We start from the raw sequence: 24,859 nt of genomic DNA, 5'->3' as shown, positions 1-24,859 counted from the left end.
CTGCCGGTGGCTATTTAGTGCCCGTGTGGAGCCGGCTGAGGAACAGTCCTCCTCACAGGATGCACCACATGATGGGGAGGGGAGGGATAGGGGGAGAGAGACACTTTTTCCTGTGGGGCTGAAGCCTTGGGGGCAGGGGCGCCCTTCCATGGGGCAGGGTGAGGCAGTCCCCTCAAGCGTGGGAGCAAGAAGGGATGCAGGGGCCAGCAAGCACTGCCCCCCCCATCACCAGGGGTGCCTCCCCACAGGCAGGGCTCCCTGTAACAGGGACTCCCAGACGTTGTTAACTACCACTCCCATCATCCCCAGATGCGATGTCCTCTGGCTGGGGATGATGGGAGTTATAGTCAACATCACCTGGGAAACCCTGTGACAGGGAGCATTGCCCGCGGTCCTCCCGGCTTCTTGCTGCCAACACCCCCCTCCCGAGCATGCTGTTCCTTTCCCCCCCTCTCCATTGGGGTGTGGGGTCTTCCTTTCCCTCCCCCCACCCCACCCCACCCGGTGCAAGTTAGGGACGCTGAGCACCGGCCTGCAGACGGAGGGCGCCTCCTCCCCCCGTGGCCTTCACCTCAGGCAGCAGAATGCCTCCGGGCCGTCCTCGCTGAGAGGGATCCGAAACGAGAGAGGAGGCAGGCCGGGGGCTAAGCCCCAGGTAACTACAATTACCCCAGGGAATCCGTGTTTACTGGAATAAAGAGTGCTGGTTACACAGAAGGAGGAGAGCCTGGGACCAGGGAAGCAGCACGGAACAAGCACATGGCTCCAGTTCTGAAGGAGGCATGCTGCTTTCTGAACATATACAAAGCTGCTCAGGACCCTGACTGGCAGCAGCTCTACAAGACTTCAGGCAGGAGCGTGTCCCAGTCCTACCCGGAGATGCTGCCAGGGATGGAACCTGGTTCTCTCTGCATGCACAGCCGATGCCTTCCCACTGAGCTCCAGTCCTGCCCCTAACTCCTTGGTCCACTTCGCTCAGTATTGCCTACTCTGACTGGCAGCAGCTCTCCACCGTTTCAGGCAGGAGTCCTTCCCAGCCCCACCTGGAGATGCTTTGCATGCAAACCTTTGCATGCAAAGCAGCTGTGCTGCCACCGACCTACAGCCCTACCAATATTCCCCGTAACAGGGATTCCCAGATGTTGTTGACTACAACTCCCATAATCCCCAGCCAATGGCCACTGCAGCTGAGGAGGCTGGGAACTGTAGTCAGCAACATCTGAGAATCCCTGTTACAGGGAACACCGAGCCCTACCAGTTAGAGACTCCATGGTGACTTTACAAGTAGGGGGAAAATACAAAATCAAAACTGGATGTAAAAGCCATCTAATGCAACCACCTGAGCCATTTCTGGAAGGGCAGTAGAGCAAGCAAATGGATGGATGGATGGCTGGACCACAGTGTCAGTTAAGAAGTAGCAAGTAGTTATAATCAAAGTGCGGTCAGAAGAGCCCAAATGCTCACCACGAATGGGTCGCCTGGGGTCTGCTGCCTCATGGACATTGTTCAAGATTAGTCTGGACTCTAGAAACGGGCAGCCCACTGCCTGAGAAGCCGGGGTTTCCTCCCCTGGTGGCCTCTGTTTATGCTCCAAGTGATCCAAGTTCACTAATGTTGGCGGGCGCTCTGCGGGCCAGGAGCGCCAACCTCAGCGGCCTCCCTGACTCTCTCTTCTCTTGCCCTGCAGAGATCCGTGAGGCATTCAAAGTGTTTGACCGGGATGGCAACGGCTTCATCTCCAAGCAGGAACTGGGCACAGCCATGAGGTCCCTGGGCTACATGCCCAACGAAGTGGAGCTGGAGGTCATCATCCAGAGGCTCGACATGGACGGTAAGGCCAGCTGGGCTCTTCTTTTCCCTTTGGGTCATCAGTTCCCAGGCTCCCATCTTGGGCTTCAACTGTGAGGTCAGATGGTGTGACTCTGGCCCAGCTTGGTTTTGCACAGGTCTGCGGTCTGACGCACGTGCTTGGCTGTCTGGCCTGCCACATGCACTACCAGGGGCTGAGGCCCGTCGTCGACCAGGCCAAGGCATTTTGCATCCATTGCACTTCGAGGAAAGTTCAAGAAATGAAGTCTACGTCGTAGGCTTTTAAAAAAAATTGATGTGCTTGCCAAAGGAAAGTCAAAGGACAGCTTGAAATTTATAGGATTTCAACTTCAAACATCATGCATTTTCTCAAATAACAAGAGAGCAATCTTCTGCCTCTCTGCTTTCCCAGACAGCAGGCTTTACTGCGAGTTCAAAGTTGCCCCAAAAAACCCGATGCAAAAAGGGGATTTTTTTTTACTCCATATATAAATCGGTCTACTCTCTAACGTGCAAAGAAAAACCCGAATTGAGTGTGAAATGCTCTCCAAGAGCATTCTGGAGGAGATGCAGACTAAAAGCCAGGTGTGAAAAACTTCCTGGGCATGGTGTCTTTTATAAATTATTGATATGATTATTGAGCATTAAAAATCTGTTGAGAACAAGAGCCAATAAAATATGGTCATTATATTCAGCACTTCTGCCAAAAAATTTTTTATTTAAACCTCTCACCCAGCATATTCTGGTGTAAAAAGTAGCACATTCAGCTGATTTCAGTGGCCGGATTGTGCATGCAAAATTTGATGTCCTTGGGTCATCAGGAGGTATGACTTTATTTTGCACAAACTCTTCAAAATATATTTAAGACTAGTAAGAAAGGCCTGTCATAGAATCGGGCAAAGTTGTTTTTCACAGATTACACGTATAGGGAAATTGACAAAATTAAATATAAGTCATAGAATTTTTTATTAATGTGCTTGCAAAAGGGAAGTAAAAGAACAGTTGTAAATTTGTAGATTTCAACTTCATTATTCATTTTCATGAATAATGACCATATCTGGTAAATTTGAATCATAGTAAATCTGGCTGAGAAAGATCTTCTGCTTTTCTTGGGCATGCTGTCATTTCAGAATTATTGCTCTGATTATTGAGTGTTAAAAATCTGTTGAGAACAATAATGGTTGAAATATGATCATATTTGGAATTTCTTCTTAGAAAGAACAGAAACATTACTTAAACCTTTCCCTGAGCATATTCTGGTGTAAAAACTAGTGCTAATTCAGCTAATTCAAGTGGCAGGATTGTTCAAAGTTTGACATCTGTAGGTATTCAGGAAGTATTACTTTATCTCTCACAAACAAATATACAAACAAATTCTTCAAAATATATAATAGATAAACCACCTTCCCCTGGCTAGAAGATGAATTCATCTAGCTTCATCAGTAAGAGTCTGGGAAATGAACAAGATTGCTTTCAGTCCCCCTGGCAAGGACTGCAGCAAATTTTTTTGTTCCATTATTCTGTTCATTTTTCTTATTAAAAACTTAGTTTGCTTACTTGGATGTATTTTGCTCCTGAAAAGCCATGTTAGTCTTTAGTTCAGTAGGAAATCTAAGAAAATGATGGCACTTTAAGTTTAACCTGTGATACTTTTTTCTTGTTGTTTTTATGCATTAGCTTTCATAAGCAGTGAGGCATTTCATCAGGTGCTAAGCTTGAAAACACTGTGGAAAGTCAGTTGCAGGAACAATGCCTTTTTAAGCAGTGTCTTTGTAGTGCACAAGGGAACCATGGTCCCTGTTGAGACCTTGGAGAAAACAGTCAAACCTTTGGCTGATTAATTTCCTGTCCAGTGGTTTCATGTTTCAAGCGTCCATCTGAGTTAATATTCTTGAGTACCATTAATCTAAGATGCTAAGATGCTGTGTGTAAAGTGAAATGATTGTTGGCCTTTTTTCCCTTTTCCTTTTAGCATTTATACGATGGATATTATGACAAATATTTATATAACTATATAATTTTCTTTTAGTATTTGTTTTTAATATCTGATTTGTTCTGTTTAGTTATTTGTGGATTGAATTCACATTCCTGTTTGTTATTATTTCATCCATGCACGGTACAAGGACATTTTTGCTCTTCCCATTTTCATTTACTTAGGAACATAGGAAGCCGCTTTCCAGCGAGTCAGGCCGTTGCTCTGTCTAGCTCAGTATTGCCTGCTCTGACTGGCAGCAGCTCTCCACAGTTTCAAGCAGGAAACTGTCTCCGGCCCTAGCAGGAGCTGCTGCCAGAGATTGAACCTGGGGCCTTCTGCATACAGAACAAACACTCTGCCACTGAATTATGGTACCATCCCCAAAAGCAGGGCAGAGCCACCATTGGGCCAACGGGTTCAAAGAACCCAGGCCACGCCCAATTAGGGGCCGCGCTTTGCAGCCCCGACACACACCCCACGTCTGATGTCAGATGTGAGGGTGCTGGTTTAGCTCCCGAGCAGGGGCTGTGCAGCCCCCGTTGGGGAGTTAAATGACCTCTGTGTTCACCCTGGCTTTTAATTAGAACCTTTTTAAATAGTTTGATGATTTTTAATAGTTTTAAGTTTTAAATTGTTGTAATGTTTTAACCTTTTTATTTAAATTTATTGTTTCGTTGTAAACCGCCCAGAGACTTGCGTTTGGGGTGGTATACAAATATGTTGAATGAATGAATGAATGAATGAATGACAACAAATATTTATATACCGCTTTTCAACAAAAGGTCCCAAAGCGGTTTACATGGAGAAATAATGAATAAATAAGAAGGCTCCCTGTCCCCAAAGGACTCACAATCTAAAAATAAATGATCCCGCCATCTCTCTCCCACCACGTCCATCTGGTCTGGCCCTACTATGAGGGTCCTCTCCTCCTCCTTCTGCCCCTTAATCCTCTCCCCTTTCATTTCTAGGTTTTGCACTCGAGTCCGTTCCCCCCCCGCACCCGGCCCTAATGCACGCGGGCCCCAGAACATCTCCGGATAATGTGCCCTGCCATGCAGCCATTGCCAAAGCTATTACAGATTTGATGTCACCAGCTAAAGGGAATATTTGTCTTTGAGAAAGAGTCTCGTCCCAGCACTGTAAAACTAGGTTGACAGCTCCATAAAGTACAGCTCGTGAATTTGTCAGAGACAGAGATGGTTCACGGGGCTTCTGCCTCCGCGGGGAATCAGGGAGAAAGACACACTGGGGAGCAGTGGAGAAGCTGGGCCTGCTTGAGTTGCACCAGAGGGTACGTCCGTTGGATTGGGGCCCTAGGTCGATTCACGGGGCACCCAAGTCTCAGCTTAGCGGTAATCTTCACAGGACACGGAAGCGGTGATTATTTGAGTATTTTTACACACACACACATGCTAACAACGAAGGCCTTGGAAAGTATATTTAGATGCCGTGATGTGTCCATACCTACAAAGATTAGAATCCAGGCCCTTCCAATGTATGGTACAAATATTTTAAACCTTTTTAGTCAGATTTGTTGTATATTTTAGCTTAATATTTTAATTGTGTCATTTTTATAGTTTTGTTTTTAATTTTTGTGTGAGCCACCTTGGGATTGTTTTAATGAAAGGCGGCATACAAACTTAACAATAAATGAATGAAATAAAGATAGGAAGTGTACTGATGTACCTGCGTTCAGCATAACATGTGAATGATTGTAACTTTGTAAGATCTGTACCTGTTTACACTGTACACTCATTGTATGAGTGTTGAACATAACATGTGAATGGGCCTAATGAGTTACATAAAACTGACTGTACCTGTGTACGGATCTTCACCTGTGTGTTTGTTTATCATATTTATATACCACCTGATATCTGTATCTCTAGGCGGGATACACAATTTAACACACAGCAGATATAAAACAGAGTTTGAAAAAAGCTAAAACAATTTCACAAAATAAAAACATTAAAACCATGTCATGAGATAAAAACCATTAAACAGGTTAAAATAAATTTCAGTGGAAAGCCTGAGAAAACAGCTGTGCCTTCCTAAAAGCTGTATTGTTGTATGAATGTTGAACATAATGTGTGAACGGGCCCTCATGTGATGGATGGATAGCTAGAAAATTAAATATTACCTCCTCCAACTGTTGGGACAAATAAAGGCAAGCCGTGAAGGAAGAGAAGTGAGCAATGGCCTAATAGATCATTATTAGGTCAGTTAAGCCAGGGGTTCTCGAACTCAGGTCCCTGGATATTGCTGGACTACAATTCCCAGCCAGCAGGGGGTGGTGAAAGCTGTAACCCAAGAACACCTGGGGCCCCAAGTTCGAGAATCCCTCAGTCATCAAGAATTTATTTATTTATTAATAATAATAATAATAATAATGACTTATTCTTTTAAAAATGCAAAGCAAACACTTGGACAAGTAAACCGTTTACTGTCGTGCACTCGGGGCAGGGCCTTCTCTGTTGCTGCTCCCAGACTCTGGAATGCTCTCCTGGTGACGATTCACTCCTCGGTCTCCATCACAGTTTTTAGAAAGCGTGTGAAATCTTGACTTTTTACCCAGGCTTTTATACGATTATCTCTACGGCTGCTTCTTTGTATTTTCTATGCTTGTATTTTAAATCTTTTTAGTCATATTTATGATTTCATATTTTAGCTTAATATTTTAATTGTGTATTTTTATAGTCCTATTTTAATTTTTCTGTGTGAACCGCCTTGGGATTGACTTAATAAAAGGCGGTATATAAATTTATCAATCAATCAATCAACCGTCTGCAAAACTTTTACCTGTGCCGCCCGTCTTCGCTTTCATCTTTGGTGGTGTCTCTCGTTTCTAGGAGACGGACAGGTGGACTTTGAGGAGTTTGTGACGTTACTCGGCCCCAAACTTTCTGCTTCTGGCATCCCCGAGAGGTTTCACGGCACTGACTTTGACACCGTATTCTGGAAGGTAAAAGCGGCCCCCTTTCCCATCTCCCGGCAGCCAGGGATTCTGTAAGGCTGTTCTCACGAGCAGCCTAACTCGGCTAGGGCGGCCCAGCCTGGGTCAGGCGGCTCGTGGGATTCATCCCAGCACCTCCCGCACACTTAACCCCACTTGTGGGCCTGGCCTTTAGGTTTAAAAGGGGATCAGAGAAATTCTCAGAGGAGAGGGCTCTCCGTGGCTACTGGCTTGGGGAGCCGTATATTTCTGCCCTACCCCTGAAGTTGCCAGTTCAAATCCCCGCTGGTAGTACTATATCGGGCAGCAGCGAAATAGGAAGATGCTGAAAGGCATCATCATCTCATCCTGTGCAGGAGGAGGCCATGGTCAACCCCTCCTGTATTCTTCCAAAGAGAACCACAGGGTTCTGTGGGTGCCAGGAGTCGAAATCGACTTGACGGCACACTTTCCTTTCCTTACCACAAGACCAGCTTTTGTGGTACACTACCCCTGGCTCTGAAAGTGTGCCCCAGCACTACGAAACGGGCACTGAGATGTGTGCGTGTGCATACGTGTGTGTGTGTGCGTGTGCATACGTGTGTGTGTGTGTGTGTGTGTGTGTGTGTGTGTGTGTGTGTGTGTGAGCTGCAGCTCTGCTGAGGCATGGCTTCCTTCCCTCTCGGCAGTGCGACATGCAGAAGCTGACCGTCGACGAGCTGAAGCGGCTGCTGTACGACACTTTCTGCGAGCACCTCTCCATGAAGGACATCGAGAACATCATCATGACCGAGGAGGAGAGCCACATGGGGAACGCAGAAGAGTGTCCGGTGGACGTGGAAAGTAAGTGAACCTTTGCTGGGACTGAGATCAGCAGGCGCCATGGGGAATGAACCGGGAGCCCTGGGAACTGGACACCCGTTCCCTGCTTGCCAGGCCACCGGGACGGTTGGCTGAAAGAAAGAAGTGCAACGCTCTTGCAATCCACAGGCAGAAGGTCTCCGGTTCAGTCCCCTCCTTCTCCAGGTAGGGTTGGGCAGGACTCCTGCCTGCAACCTTGGAGAAGCCGCTGCCAGTCAGTAGAGGCCAGGTTTGTACAACGTGGTGAACTACAACTCCCATCATGCCCAGCCACCATGGCCAGTAGTCAGGGATGATGGGAGTTGCAGTCCAACATCTGCAGAAGGGCCAAAGTCTAGCTAGATGGAGCGAGGGTCTGACCTGGTAGGCGGCAGCTGGCTATGTCTCGACGTTCCTGTGGTTCCACAGTCCTGTGTGATCTCTGGGGATATAATTGGGACTATGTGGGGGAGGAGAGCTGGTCTTGGGGTAGCATGACTTCTTCCCTTTGCTAAGCAGGGTCTACCCTGGTTTGCATTTGAATGGGAGACTCCATGTGTGAGCACTGTAAGATATTCCCCTTAGGGGATAGAGCCACTCTGGAAAGAGCACCTGCCTGCTTGCATGCAGGAGGTTCCAAGTTCCCTCCCTGGCAGCATCTCCAAGGTAGGGCTGAGAGAGGCTCCTGCCTGCAACCTGGGAGAAGCTGCTGCCAGTCTGTGAAGACAATACTGAGCCAGATGGACCAAGGGTCTGACATAGTATATGGCAGCTTCCTATGTTCTTATGTAATTCATCACGGGGGAAAGGAAGGAAGGAAATCCAAAGGTGCTGAATAAGTTGATAACAACCTTTTCTATAAGACCTGACGTGTTTCAAGCATATGCTCTTGTTCAGAAGCAAATATATTCTTATTCTCATACTAGAAATTATATCCTGCACTAGCAGGCTAAGTTAATAAGAATATATAGAAATATAGGCAGCTGCCATATACCGAATCAGACGCTTGGTCCATCTAGCTCAGGATTGTCTACCCAGACTGGCAGCGGCTTCTGCAAGGTTGCAGGCAGGAGTGTCTCTCAGCCCTGTCTTGGAGATGCTGCCAGGGAGGGAATTTGGAACCTAGATGCTCTTCCCAGAGCGGCCCCATCCCCTGATATCTTACAATGCTCACATGTGTAGTCTCCCCTTCAAATGCAAACCAGGGCAGACCCTGCTTAGCAAAGGGGTCATTTCATGCTTGCTGCCACAAGACCAGCTCTCCTCCCATTTTGCCTCTGAAGAAGAGCACAGGCTTGAAACGCGTCAGGCCTTATCGGATACAGTTATTATCAACGTATTCAGCCCCTCGGGGTTCTCCTTCCCCCGCTTTCACCCCTGGTTTTCTGGTGCTGCACCATTTCCCCCCACCCTCTTTTCATTTTCAAATACAATTCGTCCCTTGGCTGTCCCCCCTTGCTGGCTCCTAGGGAAGATACAGTGAGTCAAGGAGCACTTTTTGTCCGTCTGCTAAAAAGAGCTTTGTGTGAGGAAGGGGCTGGAGTTTGACTTTGCTGGGTCTGGCTCTTCCAGCACTGGCAGTGGGGCAAATGCCCCAGCCGTAGAGTAGCCACCTGGCCCTGGCAAGGCCACGGAGCCAGCGAGAGCCTTGCGTCCCTCCACACACCACTCTCTTCCTCTCTCGTTGCTGTTCAGTTATGAAAGAGGCACTTCTGTTTAGGAGACCGGCTGCTCTGAATGTTAATGCCGGAGGAGGCTGCGCCGGGCCTGGAGGAGGAATCCCTGCTCTGCATGCTAAGTTGGCTGGCCACCGCTCTGGCCACCGACGTACAGCGAGTCCCAGAAGGTGCAGCTGTCACGGGCGACGGGTCCCGGAACATTGTCGGGAGGGCAGGAGCGGCTACCCCCGGGCCGTGCACGCCAGACGTGATCTTCTCCTGCAGAAGCACGCCTGCCTTTCCAAGCGGGCTTCTGCTGCTCGAAGCAGGGACCAAAGGCAGGAGAGCTGGTCTTGTGGTCGCAGGCAGGAATGGTCCTCTTTGCAAAGCAGGGTCTTTGAATGGGAGACAACATGTGTGAACACTATGAGATATGCAGGGCTGCTCAGTTTCGGCCCTCCGGCAGATGTTGGCCTACAACTCCCATAATCCCTGGCTATTTACCACTGTGGCTGGGGATTATGGGAGTTGTAGTCCAAAAACAGCTGGGGGGCCAATGTTGTGCTGGCCTGCCCTTAGGGGAAGGGGCCGTTCTGAGAAGAGCATCTGGCTGCTTGCACACAGAAGGTCCCAGCTTCACTCCCTGGCAGCATCTCCAGGTAGCCTGGGAGAGACTCCTGCCTACAACCTTGGAGAAGCTGCTGCCAGCCTGTGTAGGCAATACTGAGCTAGCTGGACCAATGACCTGACTCGGTATAAGGCCGCTTCCTCTGTTCCTATGAAACTGTGTGTGTTGAAGCAGGATGCTGTGGCATGGGCAGAGCTGGGTAATAAAATGTGGTGCAGCCACATTTGGATTACTGCGCACAGTTCGGGTACCATATCTCAAAAGGGACATGAGAAAACTGGAGAAAGTGCAGAAGAGAGCTACCAAGATGATCAGGGAGCACCTTCCTTAGAAGGCAAGGCTACAGCATCTGGGGCTCTTTCGTTTGGGAAAGAGGCAACCAAGGGAAGGCACAACAAAGGTCTAGAAAGTCATGCATGGTGTGGAGAGAGTGGATAGGGACAAGTTCTTCTCCCTCTCTCACAACACTAGAACCAGGGGTCATCCCATGAAACTGCAAGGCCGGGAAATTTAGGACCAACAACATGAAGTACTTTTTCACACAGTGCATCATTAATCTTTGGAATTCTCTGCCATGGGATGTGGTGATGGCCACCAGCTTCAATGGCTTTAAGTGGGGCTTAGACAAATTCATGAAGGAAACTAGTCCTACTAGTCCTCCTGGTGGCTATGGGCTTCCTCCAGGCTCAGAGGCAGGATGGCTCTACATCCCAGTTGCAGGGGAGCAACAGCAGGAGAGAGAGGGAGCATGCCTTCATCTCTTGCCTATGGGCTTCCCATCCAGTGGGAAACAGGATGCTGGACTAGAGAGGCCTTGGGTGTGAGCCAGCCTGGCTGTTCTTATGTTCTTATGTTAATCAGCCAAGACAGGGTAGGTGGAACTGAAAGTTCTCCAGAGTGAAATTCAAACAAGAATTTTCTTCCTCCCAAGACAAAACTGAAATTTGAAAAGGATTTCTGAGTTCCAACAGGAGATTTTTCTCAGACCTTTTGCCCACATGCAGTTCTACCATCTGTGTAGAATTCTACACTTCTGCAAATGTGCATGATTTCTCTTATTTGGCACTATTTGCTCTGCAGGGCTTTAAAAAAACACAACAAACATATTTGCACAATCTGCCCTGGCTTTGCTAGTCATGGGGAGGAATGTTGTTGGGCCACCATTATCCGGCTCTTTGAAAAACTGAGATCCATGCTTGCAGAATAAGTTTGGCTTATACATTTTGTTGTTCAAATAACTCTGTTGCTTATGGGTAGGGATCTGTGGGTGAGGTATTTATTTAGAACAGGGGTCCCATACTCCAGTGCTCCAACTGCTTGGACTACAACTCCCATCATCCCTTGTCACAATGGACAGTCGCCAAGGATGACAGTTGTTGTAGGTCAACATCTGCAGTCAGGCCAGAGTTTGAGACCTCTGATTTAGACTATTTATATATTGCTTATCAGCAAAGAAGTTCACCAGGCAGTTTTCATAGCCAAAGGAATAAGAAGATGATTGCCTGAGCTAGAAAGACACCCCCACCCCGCAAACAGCCTCTGGGAACAGGATGCTCTGTTGGGGTGAACAGGAACGGTTGTTGCCCCCTCCCACGAAATGTAAAAGAGCTGCCACATGAAAAAGTGCCTCTTGGCACAGCAGCAGGGGTCTAGATTCTCTAGGTCTCTTCCTAGCGGGAGGTGGTTCCAAAGCTCTTATCTGGTCCTCAAGGGATGGAGAGTCCATGAGCTGGAAGCAAGGGCGGTCTGAGGCAGGATGAAGCCCTCCATGTCCACGAGCAGGTGCTCAGCATCCTCAGGCCGTGTTGTTGAGGCAGCATCGATGGCCTGGAAACCAAGCAGTGGCATCAGCTTGTGTGGGTGAGAGGAGGAGGGGAAATAAGGTGTGTGTCCCAGTGGGGGGAATTAGCAGCATGCTCCATTGCGGGTGAGGAACAATTGCAGCTTCTGCATTCAAGAATTGTAGCTTCTTCACCTGAGGCTACCACCTCACCCTGCCTCATAGAAGGGCCGCTCCCGAGTGGGAGGGCCCGTATGCCTGACCTAACCTTTAGCCCAATTTTCTTCGACTGAGCTCTTTCTCTCTCTCTGTCTCTCCCTCCTTCCTTAATTTCACTTGACTTCATCTCTCCACCCGCCATCCTCGCCTCTTCCTGCCTCCCGGCTCCCTCTGCAGCTTGTTCAAACCAGCAGATCAGACAGACGTGTGTCCGGAAAAGCCTCATCTGCGCGTTCGCCATTGCGTTCATCATCAGCGTTATGTTGATTGCTGCCAACCAGGTGCTGCGTAGTGGGATGAAGTAGCCCCCGGGCAGACGCACGGACGGGCGGGCAGCAGAAGGACTTTCTGGAAGACCAGAGAAAACAAACTCTGACTATCTATAAATACCTGTAGCCACGCGGGGGGCCTGGGGTGGGAGGGAAACGGTAATTTCTCGGTGGCAAAAGCTCCTGCACACACCCATAAATTCACATGCCCTTCCTCCTGTCTCCGAGGGGGTCCCCCACCACTGGAGATGCCGCTGTCTTTTCAGCAGATAGCATGGTTTCCGTTTCCGCAGGGCGGGTCCGACTCAGCTCCGCTGGGGGAATCACCAGGACCCGCGTGGCGGAAAACATTTAAACTAAGACGTTAAAAGCATGAAAAAAAAAAGTGCATGGAGACCCTCCCCCACCCCACCTTCCAATCTGAGTGATGCAATACCGTGTGCTTTTATAACCGGATATTAGAATCCTATGAAATATATAAAATATTATATATAATATATATATATATATTTATGATAAACCGAATAATCAGTTAAGCAATACACACGCGTCGGGATTTTCTATCCAAGATTCGGGCGTTGCATGGACATGAACACACAAGGGCTGGACACAGAAACCCCTCGTTGTCTGCCTCCACCTTTCAACCTCCGCTTGGCAGGCTCTGTCCGACATCTATGCACTTTTCCTCACCCCCCCCTCCCCGCCTGGGTGGGAGGGGCTTATTTGAGCCTGCTCGATACGGATGTGGGGGTTGTTCGGATGGACGGCACCAGCAGCGATTGGATTGCCCGGAAGTGGGAACGCTTGGTGTGTCCTCATTGGCCATCCTCATCAGCCCTGGGAAAAGTCTTGCATGTGGATATTCCAAAGCAGGTCACACCAGGCGTGGAGAACTTCCTCCTCTCCTCCAGGGGGCGCTGGGCCAGAATGTTCCAGGAGACGCAAGAGGCTCCACCTCCTTTGTGCCCTGTACCATGTCACCATATTGTATATAAAGCTCAGAGCGGCACCACTAACATCATCAAGTCTGCCATCTTAACAGTGTAGATGCCCCTTCCACTAAGCCCCGTCTAACATACCTGGGTAAAGTGTCTCTTTTACAACAGTTATCTTGTCTTGAGGTGCAGACTTCTGAGCGATGGAGAATTCCTTCCTTTCCTGGGCAGCCTGTTCCGACGGTTAACCATTTCCCCTGTTTAAAAGAAGAAGAAGAAGAAAGCAAACCTGTGCCTTATTTCTAATTTGAGTCTGTCCAACTTTTCACTTGCGAGCTATCGGCTCTTGTTATACTGTGGCTAGATCAAAGAGACTTTCACGATTCCCGTGCTTTTTGGGTTGGTTGGTTTTTTGTATTTTGTACCATAGTTCAGTCTATTCTTAAATGTTTTTTTTTCCTTTCTGAGATACTAAACAGGTCAGGGGCCCCATGCCCGTTACCCTTCACTCCTTGTCAAAAGGCCGGGACAGAGACGGATACAGATGAAGTTGGTAATGTTTTCGTCATCAGAGAGGTACAATCTCTTCCCTACCTCTGTTCAGTACTTCCCTGTTAATACCCCCACCCCGTATTTAGGGATGTGCATGACATTCACTCGAATCGATTTGGATCTGAATCGAATTTGAATCTATTCAACTTCAAAACCATTGAATAGAGTGGAGATTTGCTCAAATCGATTCGAATTAGCCCAAAGTTTAATCAAGTTCAGTCAAATTCCACCAAATTCGATTTGACTTTGGGTGAATTTAAATTGATTTGAGCACATCTCCACTCTAGTCAATGGTTTTGAACTTGAACTATTTTGAATTCTATTCAAATTCAAATCGATTCAAGCAAATTTCATGCACATCCCTACCCATATTCCAGAAGCCAGGGTTTTCTGGCCACAATCACTAAAGGCCATTGGATGATGGGAGTTGTAGTCCAGCAACGCCTGGGGACTTGAGTTTGGGAACCCCTGGGTTAAGATAGGTAATCATTGGCCAGATTCCAGCAGTTATATGTGTATGCGCCCGGACTGAATAAGCTAAGGCAGAGCTTCTCAGTGGTTGTTGGACTACAGCTGGAGACCCAGTTTTGAGACCTCCTGGGCGAAAGTGGCCCTAACACTGTACTGGATTGTATCCAAAGAGTCATCCTATTGACACATTATTTGATATGCATGTACAATACAGATCACTTCCGAGATCTGCCGTGACCCCATTGCAGGGTTTAATCTGGAAAGTTCCATGGAGTTAAAGTTCTAAATCAAGTAGTTTATTTAGGAAATCCATCAGGGAGGGAGGTAAGGCCTACATGCCTTGCTGCTAGCTACATAGAGGAAGAGGAGAAGGGAGAAGAAGGAAGTCTCTCTTTGCAGATGAGAGAATGAAACCTGAGGGGATCAGTCTAACAAAGAGGAACCAGAGCAGAGGAAGCGTGGTCGGAGAGGGGAGGCCCTTACTGGCTGTCTCTACCTGCAATGCCCCTAGTGATCAATAGTGATCTGCTGGTGCTCAGAGTCGATGAAATCCGGAGCTGCATCTCTAGCAAAAGGTACCTGAGTTACAGCATAACCTCTAAATAGGGATCGTGTGTGAATAACTAGACATACATGAACTGCACGCAGTTTGCCATTCTCCCAAACCAGTCCTTCTGTATGCACTTCTCCTGAGTACACAAGTTCTCCTTGATAATCCGATTCTCCCAGAATGTGGAGCAGGCTTGATATCGGCCCATGAATTATCCAGGTTTAGCTTCCGATGAAGAATGTACTTAGTGAATATAATAAGAGGATGGGTTATTTTTATTTTATTTTAGTTTGATTCCTCAGTAAAGGGTGAGGAAAGACAGTGAGAAAATACTAGATTGTTCACACAATTATCCGAATGCAGGTTTAATGTGGGTTACTGACACCGAAGTGCTTGTGTGAACCCTTGCCAAGGTGGTTTATGGCCCACCTTGGCCTGGTTCCACACAATCACGCAAATGTTGGTAAGCCACACCAAACTTGCATTTGAACGATTGTGTGAATGAGTCTCTGGAATAGCGTGTACCTCTCTGATGAGGAAGATTTTGCACCCAGATAGGGCTGGTTCCTGCATGTATGTGCATCACATGGTGCTGGATTACTGTACCCTTCAGCCTGCTTCACACATGCATGCCCATGCCATGACACCTGCCGCATCAAGTGGCAACTTGCATGTGTGGGCATCAGAGACAATGAAGACTTGCACCGTTCTCTTGTGTTCCAACACAACTGTCTTCTGTGGAGTCAGTTCAGGCCTTCAGCTCACTAACTAACAAGGGTTGAATCAAGTCTGAAGGAATCAAGCCATGCCCAGGGATTGTGAGGACGGCTGTGCTGGATGGCTGATTGTGTGAACTAGCCCCATTGCAAAGGCATCATGGAAAGTTCTGTTTATGGTCTGGATATCTGCGATAGCACATTCAGACATGCAAAACGCATGACTGGGTGGCAGCAACACGGAGGGATGGAGGATGTGTGATGCGTGGATGAACCTTCACAGATAGCAAGCGCCACAGACAGAACTTTGGCATCACCTCAGAGTTGAGCGAGTTCACACATGACGTTGCTAGTCATGCAAGCGTCCAGTAATAAAGGGTAGAAGAAGGCAGGGAATGCACATGCAGGCACGGACCAGGCCCAAGCATACAGCCGGTGTGTTATGAACCACGGGTTCCCCCTGTCCCTATTTCTCAAGGACAGTCCCTACTTTCTGTTAGCTGTCCCTGGTAAATCTCTGACTCCATTCCGTCCCTATGTTTGCTTGTTGGGAACGCCTTGCTCAGCTGTTGTTTGTGTGGGTTGCTGGAGCCATCCTTCTTCAGGGTCCCACTCCCCACCCACCCCAGGGTCTCTAGAAATCAAACATCTTGGCTCCTTGTGCCCATGCATGCAAATGCATGCGCATTTAGGCACAGCCTAATCATTCACACACTGGCACGGCAGGAGGTGGGGGTGATATTTCAAACTCTTGGTAATGCATTGTTAGTCCATTCTGTTTTTCAAATATATCTTTCGCCGAAAGGACAAACAGCCTCTTGGCTTTTCAATCAACAGAAGGGAGCCTATTACAGAATAAAGGGAGGAAGCATATATCAGGAAGCGCAGAGTTTTCAGGGTGTGTGTGTGTGTGTGTGTGTGAGAGAGAGAGAGAGAGAGAGAGAGAGAGAGAGAGAGAGAGAGAGCTGTCTCTGCATTTGTGTCTGTGTCTCTGTGTATTGTGAGATCTAGGGTGTTAACAAGCATGTCCTGATTTTCATTGTTGGAAGCTGTGGTGAACCAGCTCCTTCATTGACATGCAGAAATCAGGAAGAAGCGAATACAAAAAGGGATAGATTCCAGCAGGTATGGACAGCGCTGCAGGCACTTCTCCAAGGCAAATCTGAGCACCAACCAGAGTGCAAAAATAAGAACAAAAGACATCCACTCCCAACCCAAAGCTTCACACCAAGCCTTGTTGGTCTTGGATGCACAGTTGGGTCTTCTTCCTGCCCTGATGATGACCACCTAACGATCCCCTCTTGCAGCAACTTTCTTTGTGGCAAATGTGCCCCCACCCCCAGACTGGCAGGGGGCATTTAGCAGCATTGTTCCTGAGAACTGCCTTTCGGTGGTTAAGGGCATGGGAACAGGGCTGCTGGATCGGGCCCAAGGCCTTTCTAATCCAACATCCTGTTTCCCATACCGGCCCACCCAATGCCTCTGGAAAGCCCGCAGGCAAGAGATGAAGGCCTGCCCTCTCTCCTGCTGTTGCTCCCCTGCAACTGGCATTGAGAGGCATCCTGCCTCTGAGGCTGGAGGTGGCCTATAGCCATCAGATGAGTAGCCATTGATGGACCTGTCCTCCACGGATTTGCCAAAGCCATCCAATCTGGTGGTCATCACTACACCCCATGGCAGAGAGCGCCATAGGTAATGTGTGGGGAAGTACTTCCTTTTGTTGGTCCTAAATTTCCTGGGCATTTCATGGGATGCCCGGTTCTAGTGTTGTGAGAAAGAGGGAGAAGAACTTCTCTCTCTCTCTCTCCACACGATGCATAATTTGATAGAACTCTATCCTGTCCTCCTGGGTTGCCTTGTTCCTAAACTGAAAAAGTTGTTGTTAGGGGTGTTCACAATAAAGCAGAAATCACATCTCAGACTTCGAAGGTCAGTTCTTCCTTCACCTTTTTTAACACAGTCAGCAGAAGAAAAACACTAACTGCAGTAAACCAACTTTCCTCAACGATTTTGTCCCCAGATCAAACCTACCTGGGATGTGCAAAAATCCAGTGGTGAGAGTGGAAGGGGGGGGGGCAGAGGGGGCATGTGTCCAGCCATCTTGCGTCTGTAAACTGCAGTGCCAGGCTGAAGCCACATCACACGGACAGCAGACATAGAGGGCGGATTTTGGGCCAGTTTCTGTTTTCAACCACTTGGCATTTTCCTTTCCCTGAGCCCTGTGTGACACTGTTTCCACATGCCATTTGAATGCAGATCAGAGTTAAATTGAAACTGAATCCGAGTCTTTCAGGTCCAGTGGGGACAAGAGCTAGTCCTGTGGTAGTGAGCATGAATTGTCCCCTTTGCTAAGCAGGGTCTGCCTTGTTTTGTATTTGGATGGGAGACATGTAAGCATTGTAAGATATTCCCCTTAGGGGATGAGGTCAAGGCACAGTAGAACAGCATCCACATGTTTGCATGCAGAAGGTTCTAGGTTTAATCCTGCCAGTATCTCCAGAGAGGGCTGGGAGAGACTCCTGCCTGTAACCCTGGAGAAACCGCTGCCAGTCTGTGTTGGCAGTACTGAGCTAGACGGACACATAGTCTGACTCAGTGAGTGGCAGCTTCCTAAATTCCTAATGCCATCCTTCAGGCCTGGGAGGGCCAATTGGCTGGATTTGGCCCCCAAGCTCTGGCTACTTTATCCTATTTAAATCAAGGCTATGGCAAAATGTTCGCCCATGGTTTCTTTCATAAGGAAACAACAGCATATTCCAGTATGAAGGAAACAGAGAGGTATTCCACCATCCTCCTTTCAGATTTTGTAAAGAATGAATGGCTATGCTTGTGTAACCCGTATGACTCGTATCGTACGACCCAATACGAGTCGTGTGACCCGTAACTATAACTGTGAAGGCCTTCCTGCTTACTAGCACCAGTTTTATTCCAAAGCCCGGCTACTCAAGAGAGACTTAATTTCTGCAGCAAGAAACACAGCAGAAGTGTCAGCCCACTGCCCAAGAATACAGAAGTTGGCCATCCCAGGTCTAGCTGAGAGGTTCCCAACCTTGGGTCCCCAACAGTGTTCCCAATAACAGGGATTCCCAGATGTTGTTGACTACAACTCCCATCATCCCCCAGCAAAAGCCATTGCAGCTGTGGATTCTGGGAGTTGTAGTCAACACCCTCTGAGAATTCCTGTTAGAGGGAACCCTGGTCCCCAGCTACAGTTGGACCACAATGCCCATCATCCCTAGCTACAGCCACTGTGGCTAGTGATGATGGGAGTTGTAGTCCAACATCAGGGGGCCCAGCTAGACCACAATGGACCTCTCATGGGGCCCAATTCCTACTCCCCCCCCAACACCCATCCCATTGCCTCAGCCAGGGGATCTCAACCTTGGGGCCCCAATGTTTTTGAACACCAGCTCCCATAATCTCCAGCCACAATGGCCAAAGTGACTTGGGGTGATGGGAACTGTAGTCCAGTAAAACATTCTGCACCCAGGTTTGAGCACTCCCTGGCCTAAGCCATAGTGACCAAACCCAGTTGAAGTAACTCACTGAGATGTCGAGGTGTCTGCCCCCCAGATTCACTCAAAGTGTACGCCAGAGGGTTTGGGTTCTGCTTTTTTTTTTTTTTTTTAAGAAAAGGAATTTGTTTGTTTGGGCTCCAAATGTCCCTGACGGAGCAAATGTGTTCCATTGTTCAAGCTGGCAGAGGGAATCTCTCATCATCATTTCTAATAAAAGGAATAAATCATACCGCTTATTTCTAAATACAACCTCCTGGGTTATTTGCTTATTTTTCATTAAATAATTCCGCCTGCTGGGTATTATTAACTGCGTTCACATGCTGATAGCAGAAATCTTGCTGTCATTTCTGTTCTCCATTAACAAAATGGCTGTCAGTGTGATGAGCTGGTTGTTTGCGGAGGGCAGGGTTGTATATTTCCAGCAATATGTATGCATCTCTGCAAACGGATGTGCAACACCTCCCCCTCTCAGTTTTGGGGCTGGGCCATGGGGTGCTGGCACAAAAGGCAAGTTTCCCCATTCAAGAGCAGAGGCATTCCCCGCCACATTTTCCCCACTGGTGCTGTCATTGAAATTGATCCCGCGGGGCGGCAGAGTACCTCCTTGCCACCCCAGGGTACGTTGGACAAGAAGTACCTGGAAGTGCTCAGCGCACATCGCACACTGAACACTTCCAGGTACTTCCGGTCCGACATACACCGAGGAGGCAAGGAAGTACGCTGCCGCCCCGCGGGATCAATTTCAATGACAATGCTGGTGGGGGAAATGCAGCAGGGGGAGCGTAAGAGCACCACCCCCAGTCCTTAAAGCTATCCCCCTCACCTTCGAACCGGCTGAAACTGCAAACCGGTTTGGAGGGCCATAAAAGGGCTTCCGAACCAGTTCATGCACATCCCTAGTTCCGAACCAGTTCGTGCACATGAGATCGCCTCCTCCCCATACTTCTCTGCATAGTCTTTCTAGTTCCCCTAAAGCAAACAATGAGGCTGTTTTCACACGCACCCTAACCCAGGCTAGGGAAGCCCAGCCTGAATTAGTCTGTGTGTGAGAACCACCGAGATCGGGCCCAATCAGGATGGGCCAGCACCATCTAGGCCAGTTTTTTTAACCCAGCTTTTGGCCGGGCAAGCCCTTAACCCGGGCTCTGGGATCATGTGTTCACTGGACCTGCGGTTCAGGGTCCCCGTCTCCTGGGGGAATCCCCCAAGGAATTGTGTGGTCCTGGCCTCCAGGTATCCCACAACTTGGCCTCCGGAGCTTCGTACTGCACTATGCAGCGTGGATTGCCTGTGCTCCACGCAATATTTCAGCAATCATCGGGGGGGGAGGTGAGTTGGACCAGCCTTCCCCCCACCCCCGCCTGACCCCCTGCCCACCCATCATGTGAATGGCCCCCATGTGTCCTTCGAGTCCCCCACAAAGTGCCTTCTTGCCAGCCAATTGCAACCTCCCCCCCATTAATTTATTTGTTTGGCCATAGCCATAACAAACGTTCAGACAAGGTTAAAATTAAGACAGTTACATGTAGATTTCCAAAAGACTCATGTCATGGAACATTGACTGTAATAATCAAGCACGTTCCATTGGTTTCCCGGGAATTTTCATAGCAGGGGCTAAATTTTTAAAAGGCCACTTTTTCTGCAGCATGAGACCTAACATCAGCTGATTTAAAAACTGACATAAAACTCCAAGGACCTCCCGGGACAGAGCATAGGCAGTGGACAAATAACTGTTTCACACAAACCATTATAAAAATTACAACCAAGGAATAAATGAATCAAATCTACCACTTCCCCAGACCCAAATAGACACAAAAGTTTTATAACTGGAATTCCAGCAATACGGCCTGTCAGTAAAGCAGGCGGTAAGGCAGGCGAGGAAATTTTCTTAAATCTTAAGACTATCGGGTTTCATAAACAGGATGCTGGAAAGGAAGAGGGAGAGGATCAGGAGAAACAAAACGACTCCGTTCATTTACCTGGACTTCAGACGGCTTCCACACTTAGATTTTAGTGGTTCCCTCCAGCTCTCCCCCACACAAACCAAGCAGGGTTTTGTACCAAGTACAAACTCATTAGCTAGTAGCCATCAGCCATCAAGGTCCACTTAAACAAGCATCTTGTTTAATGATTCAACAAGCATCATTCAGGGCCTCCTGAAGAAGCCTTTTTATTATTCAACGCCTAGAGAAAAGGTAATTTCTGTGATTTATATGCACAATATAAATAATTCCATCCCATATCAGCAAAGTGCATGAAAGCCGCACTTAATTTTAAAGACATGCTAAAGTCTGCAGCACACACTGAGTGTTCTGTACGACTATAATTCAATCAACTTGAATGCTTCACAGGAGGGCTATCGGTGGGGTGGGAATTGCTCACCGGAGCCCCGGCAATTACTCCAGGGTAACCTAGATCTGCAAATGCCTCCTGTGTCCTGGGCAGAAGCCATGCCCCGCTATAGTTTTATCCTTGCAAACATGGGTGTGAAACAAGCTGCTAATGAGAGCGGTGTCTCGTTTATGTAAAATACTTCCTAAAAATCATCTTTACGGGTGCGCGAAGAGAGGGACTCCCACTTGTGCTTAATGGATGAGCCTCCCTAAATCCCCCAAACGATGCATTTTTAATGAGGAACAGATTAAAATAATAAATAAAAACAGAGTCAACTCCAAGTGTCGTTCGCGCAGCCCTGAGGACTTCTGCGGCTGAACCATCTCTGCGGCATCCGACACCTTCAGGGCGCGTTTCCCCACCTCTTGCATGAGAAGCACTGTTTTAACTGGGCATCTGCAAACCTTCAGTTACCTCTGAAAGCACAGCATGGAATCTGGAGGAACATTTACACCAGGGCCAATGGCCATTGTGGCCAGGGATGATGGGAGTTGTAGTCCAACAACATCTGGGGACCCATATTTGAGAACCCCTGACTCACACCTGTTTGTTGTTCCCACACACACGCAGCATCTGGGCCCCTGTTCCCTTGATCAAGTTTGCCAGCTGACCAGACGCTTTGCCTGGCTGCAGGGAAGGGCTCCTTTCAAACCAGTTGCCAGGTCTGTGTGTTTCCCGTAAGAACATCCGAAGAGCCTTGCTGGCTCAGAGTTCGGTCTGAGGCCCCTCAGAGCAAAGGGTCGCCTAACACAACATCCTGCTAACTCAGCACCCAGGGATGGGGCCAGAGCTCCGTGCTGGAGCGTCTGCTTTGCCCACAGAAGGGCCCAGGTCCCCTCCCTGGCAGCATCTCCAGACCCCTGCCTGAAACCTTGGAGAGCCGCTGCCAGTCAGTGTACACAATGCTGAGCTAGATGGACCGAAGAATGGATGGGTGGAATTGGTTCTATTCTAGCCCAGTTTGATTCGAACTGGACCGGTATGACCAGTTCAAACTTGGACTGGCCCCCAGAAGGAGTGCTAGTCAGAGTTCTAACCGAACTGATCCTGGCTCAAATGGAAACGGTTCGGAGCCAGTTTGGCGGTTTGAGGGGTATGCTTGGAAAGGGCAATCTGGTGAGGATTCCCCTTTACAAGCAAAGAGGAATCCTGCCTTTAAAATACTAATGATGGTGGCGGGGCGGGTGGGGGGAGAGGACAGCTTACCACTGATGGCGGCGGCGGCAGCTCCTCTAAGCTCCAGACTTGATCCAGCCCTCCCCTTTATTTATTATATTATTATTTTTAAAAGTATTTTTACCCCACCATTCCAGCACACAATTGCTCAGGGCGGCTCACAACATGAATAAAAGAGCTACAATGTAAAATAAGACTAATAAAGTGCAAGAACTTAAAAGGCCAGGCTAATACCACATTTAAAATTACATTTTAAAAATAGGTTTCCAATTGAAAGTTATTAATAAAAAGCTAAACACTAATAACTTTACAAGCCTACCTCTCGAACTGAATCAAACTGATTCTAAACCGGTTCAACTGGCGAACCGAGCGGGGGACCAGTCCGAATCAAACTGGCTCGCAGACCAACAGTCTGGTTCGAATTTGAACAGAACTGCCGGAATTGGTTCCGTGCACACCCCTAGACCAAGGGTCTGACTCAGTCGGAGGCAGCTTCTTCCTGGGTGCTCCGGACCCTGGAGGGCTGTTCTCATGTTCAGAACTCACCTCTTCCAGGTTAAAGTGGGCCACTGGAGGATTCTTATCCATGAATGCCAGCCCTTTTGTCTTTACTAGCTTCAGCCCCGCATTTGCTATGCTCCAGAATCTCTACATCCGATCAATAGATGCTCTGGCAAGGTATCTGCGTTTCCATTTTTTGCTTTTAATCTTATCTGATTTTCTATACCCATCTCCAATTCCCGTTTGCTACAATGACGGTTATGAATCTGTGCGGTGGTTGCTTCTCTCCCCTCAGCCTGGTTCAGGAGGCTGAAGTACACATGGAGAAGGACATGCAAATTTGCCCCACGATGCTGATGGAGGGACGCTTTCGGAGCACTGCCGCTCTGCAGCCATTCATAGCAGGGCTGCGGGGTGCGGGGATTGGAGAGGAGAGGCTGTCAGTACTTGGAACGTTATGCAAACACCAAAGGAAGGTCTTGTGGGGGAACTCTGCATGGAGGATGGCACGAAAGCTGGACTTTGAAGAAGCAAGATAGAAAAAGCATTGATGCTTTTGAACTTTGGTGCTGGAGAAGACTTTTGAGGATCCCATGGACAGCCAGGAAAACAAAACAATGGATCATAGAACAAATCCATCCAAAATGTTCACTCGAGGCACCAATGACCAGGCTCAAACTATCCTACTTTGGGCACATGATGCGAAGACCCAGCTCCCTTGAGAAGCCCATCATGCTGGGAAAAGCGGAAGGCAAGAAAGGAAGAGGATGGCCAGCAGCAAGGTGGATGGACTTGATTGCGACAGCAATGAAGGCACCACTGAGAGACCTTCAAGGCCAAGTGGAAGGCAGATCATCCTGGAGAGAATCTATCTCTGTGGTCGCTAAGAGTCAACACTGACTTGATGGCACTTAACCCTTGGTGGTGCAGGGTGATAATTCCAGGAAAACAAGTATTGTGAATAATTTTATCTACCCAAGGATTGCCTCTGAAGAAGAGCAGTGCCTTGAAGCATGTAAGGCAACACTGAACCAGTTTTATGGAAGTGTACCCATGAAAACATGCTGAGAAAATTCATCAGCACCTTGGAGGTTCTTCCCCCTTTCTGCCTTTGAGAGGCCATGCCCTCAGCTTTTGCCTGTGGGCTTCTCAGAGGCATCTGGTGGTGGACCACTGTGGGAAACAAGATGCTGGACTAGATGGGCCTTCTTGGGCCTGATCCAGCAGGGCTGTCCTTATCTACCATCTGGGAACCCAAGAAGGGTAACTCCTGGTCTACCAGCTCAAGAGGACCGATTCCAACCCTGCCCCACCATTTCCTCCCCACCCCACAATTGCCACCCTCAGCATTCGAGCCAGAAAAACTGGAGTTTTCCTCTTGTATTTATTTTGCAAATTTGTGTTCTTTTAATTTACAAACCTGTACGTTTCTGCATACCTGGGGAGTCCCCCGCAATACGCAGACACCACCAGCGCCTTGCTGAGGGTGGCCCTGCCAAACGGGGCCACCGAATCACTCAAGTTCAAAACTGGAAGGAATGATGAATAAGAGGCGAGCCGAGGAACCCTCTGTTCCAGATGTACCTTGGCAAACTTGCTTGTTTTATTGGTTCTCCACAGTGCTTTTCAAGACTGCCAGTCATTCTTTATTTACTGGCATTATTCGGCTTTGCCCTTCTTGTCCCATCTATTATAAAAACCTCCAGTTGGCAAGCCAATCTTTTCCGACATGCCTAACAAAGCTTTTATCCCTGCTGGCGTTTCCTCGCTCATTCGCGATCATAAATAGCCGCATTGATTTGTAAACATTTTTACTGCCCCCAAATAAACGTTTTCTGAGCCTGATATGAATCATGTATGCACCCACTGCTTGTAAACAGGAGGACAGGCTCTTCCCTCCCTCCCCCGCCCACACACCCCTTCCCAGAATCGACAGGTG

At 48.3% G+C, this 24,859-nt stretch overlaps 1 protein-coding gene across 3 annotated transcripts in view; it reads left to right on the top strand.

The window, feature by feature from the left end:
- The window catches only part of CABP7 (calcium binding protein 7), a 62,564-nt gene extending 43,466 nt beyond the window's left edge, over positions 1–19,098 (top strand). Inside the window, exons 2-6 of one of the 3 annotated variants that reach the window (XR_008312517.1) lie at positions 1,688–1,831; positions 6,631–6,743; positions 7,403–7,556; positions 12,016–13,618; positions 17,352–19,098. Coding sequence is in view for 2 of the 3 variants with exons in the window: in XM_053280078.1 (XP_053136053.1) it covers positions 1,688–1,831; positions 6,631–6,743; positions 7,403–7,556; positions 12,016–12,143 (539 nt within the window). In the remaining variant the exon portion in view is untranslated. Of the gene's footprint in view, positions 1–1,687; positions 1,832–6,630; positions 6,744–7,402; positions 7,557–12,015 lie in introns of all 3 variants that reach the window. The other 2 variants (XM_053280079.1, XM_053280078.1) reach the window with 2 other exon arrangements.
- The last annotated feature ends 5,761 nt before the right edge of the window (positions 19,099–24,859 follow it).

This window comes from Hemicordylus capensis, chromosome 15 (genome assembly GCF_027244095.1).
Source record: "Hemicordylus capensis ecotype Gifberg chromosome 15, rHemCap1.1.pri, whole genome shotgun sequence".
NCBI lineage: Eukaryota > Metazoa > Chordata > Lepidosauria > Squamata > Cordylidae > Hemicordylus > Hemicordylus capensis.
Note: the sequence above shows the minus strand (reverse complement) of the source record. Positions and strands in the feature narration are given on the sequence as shown.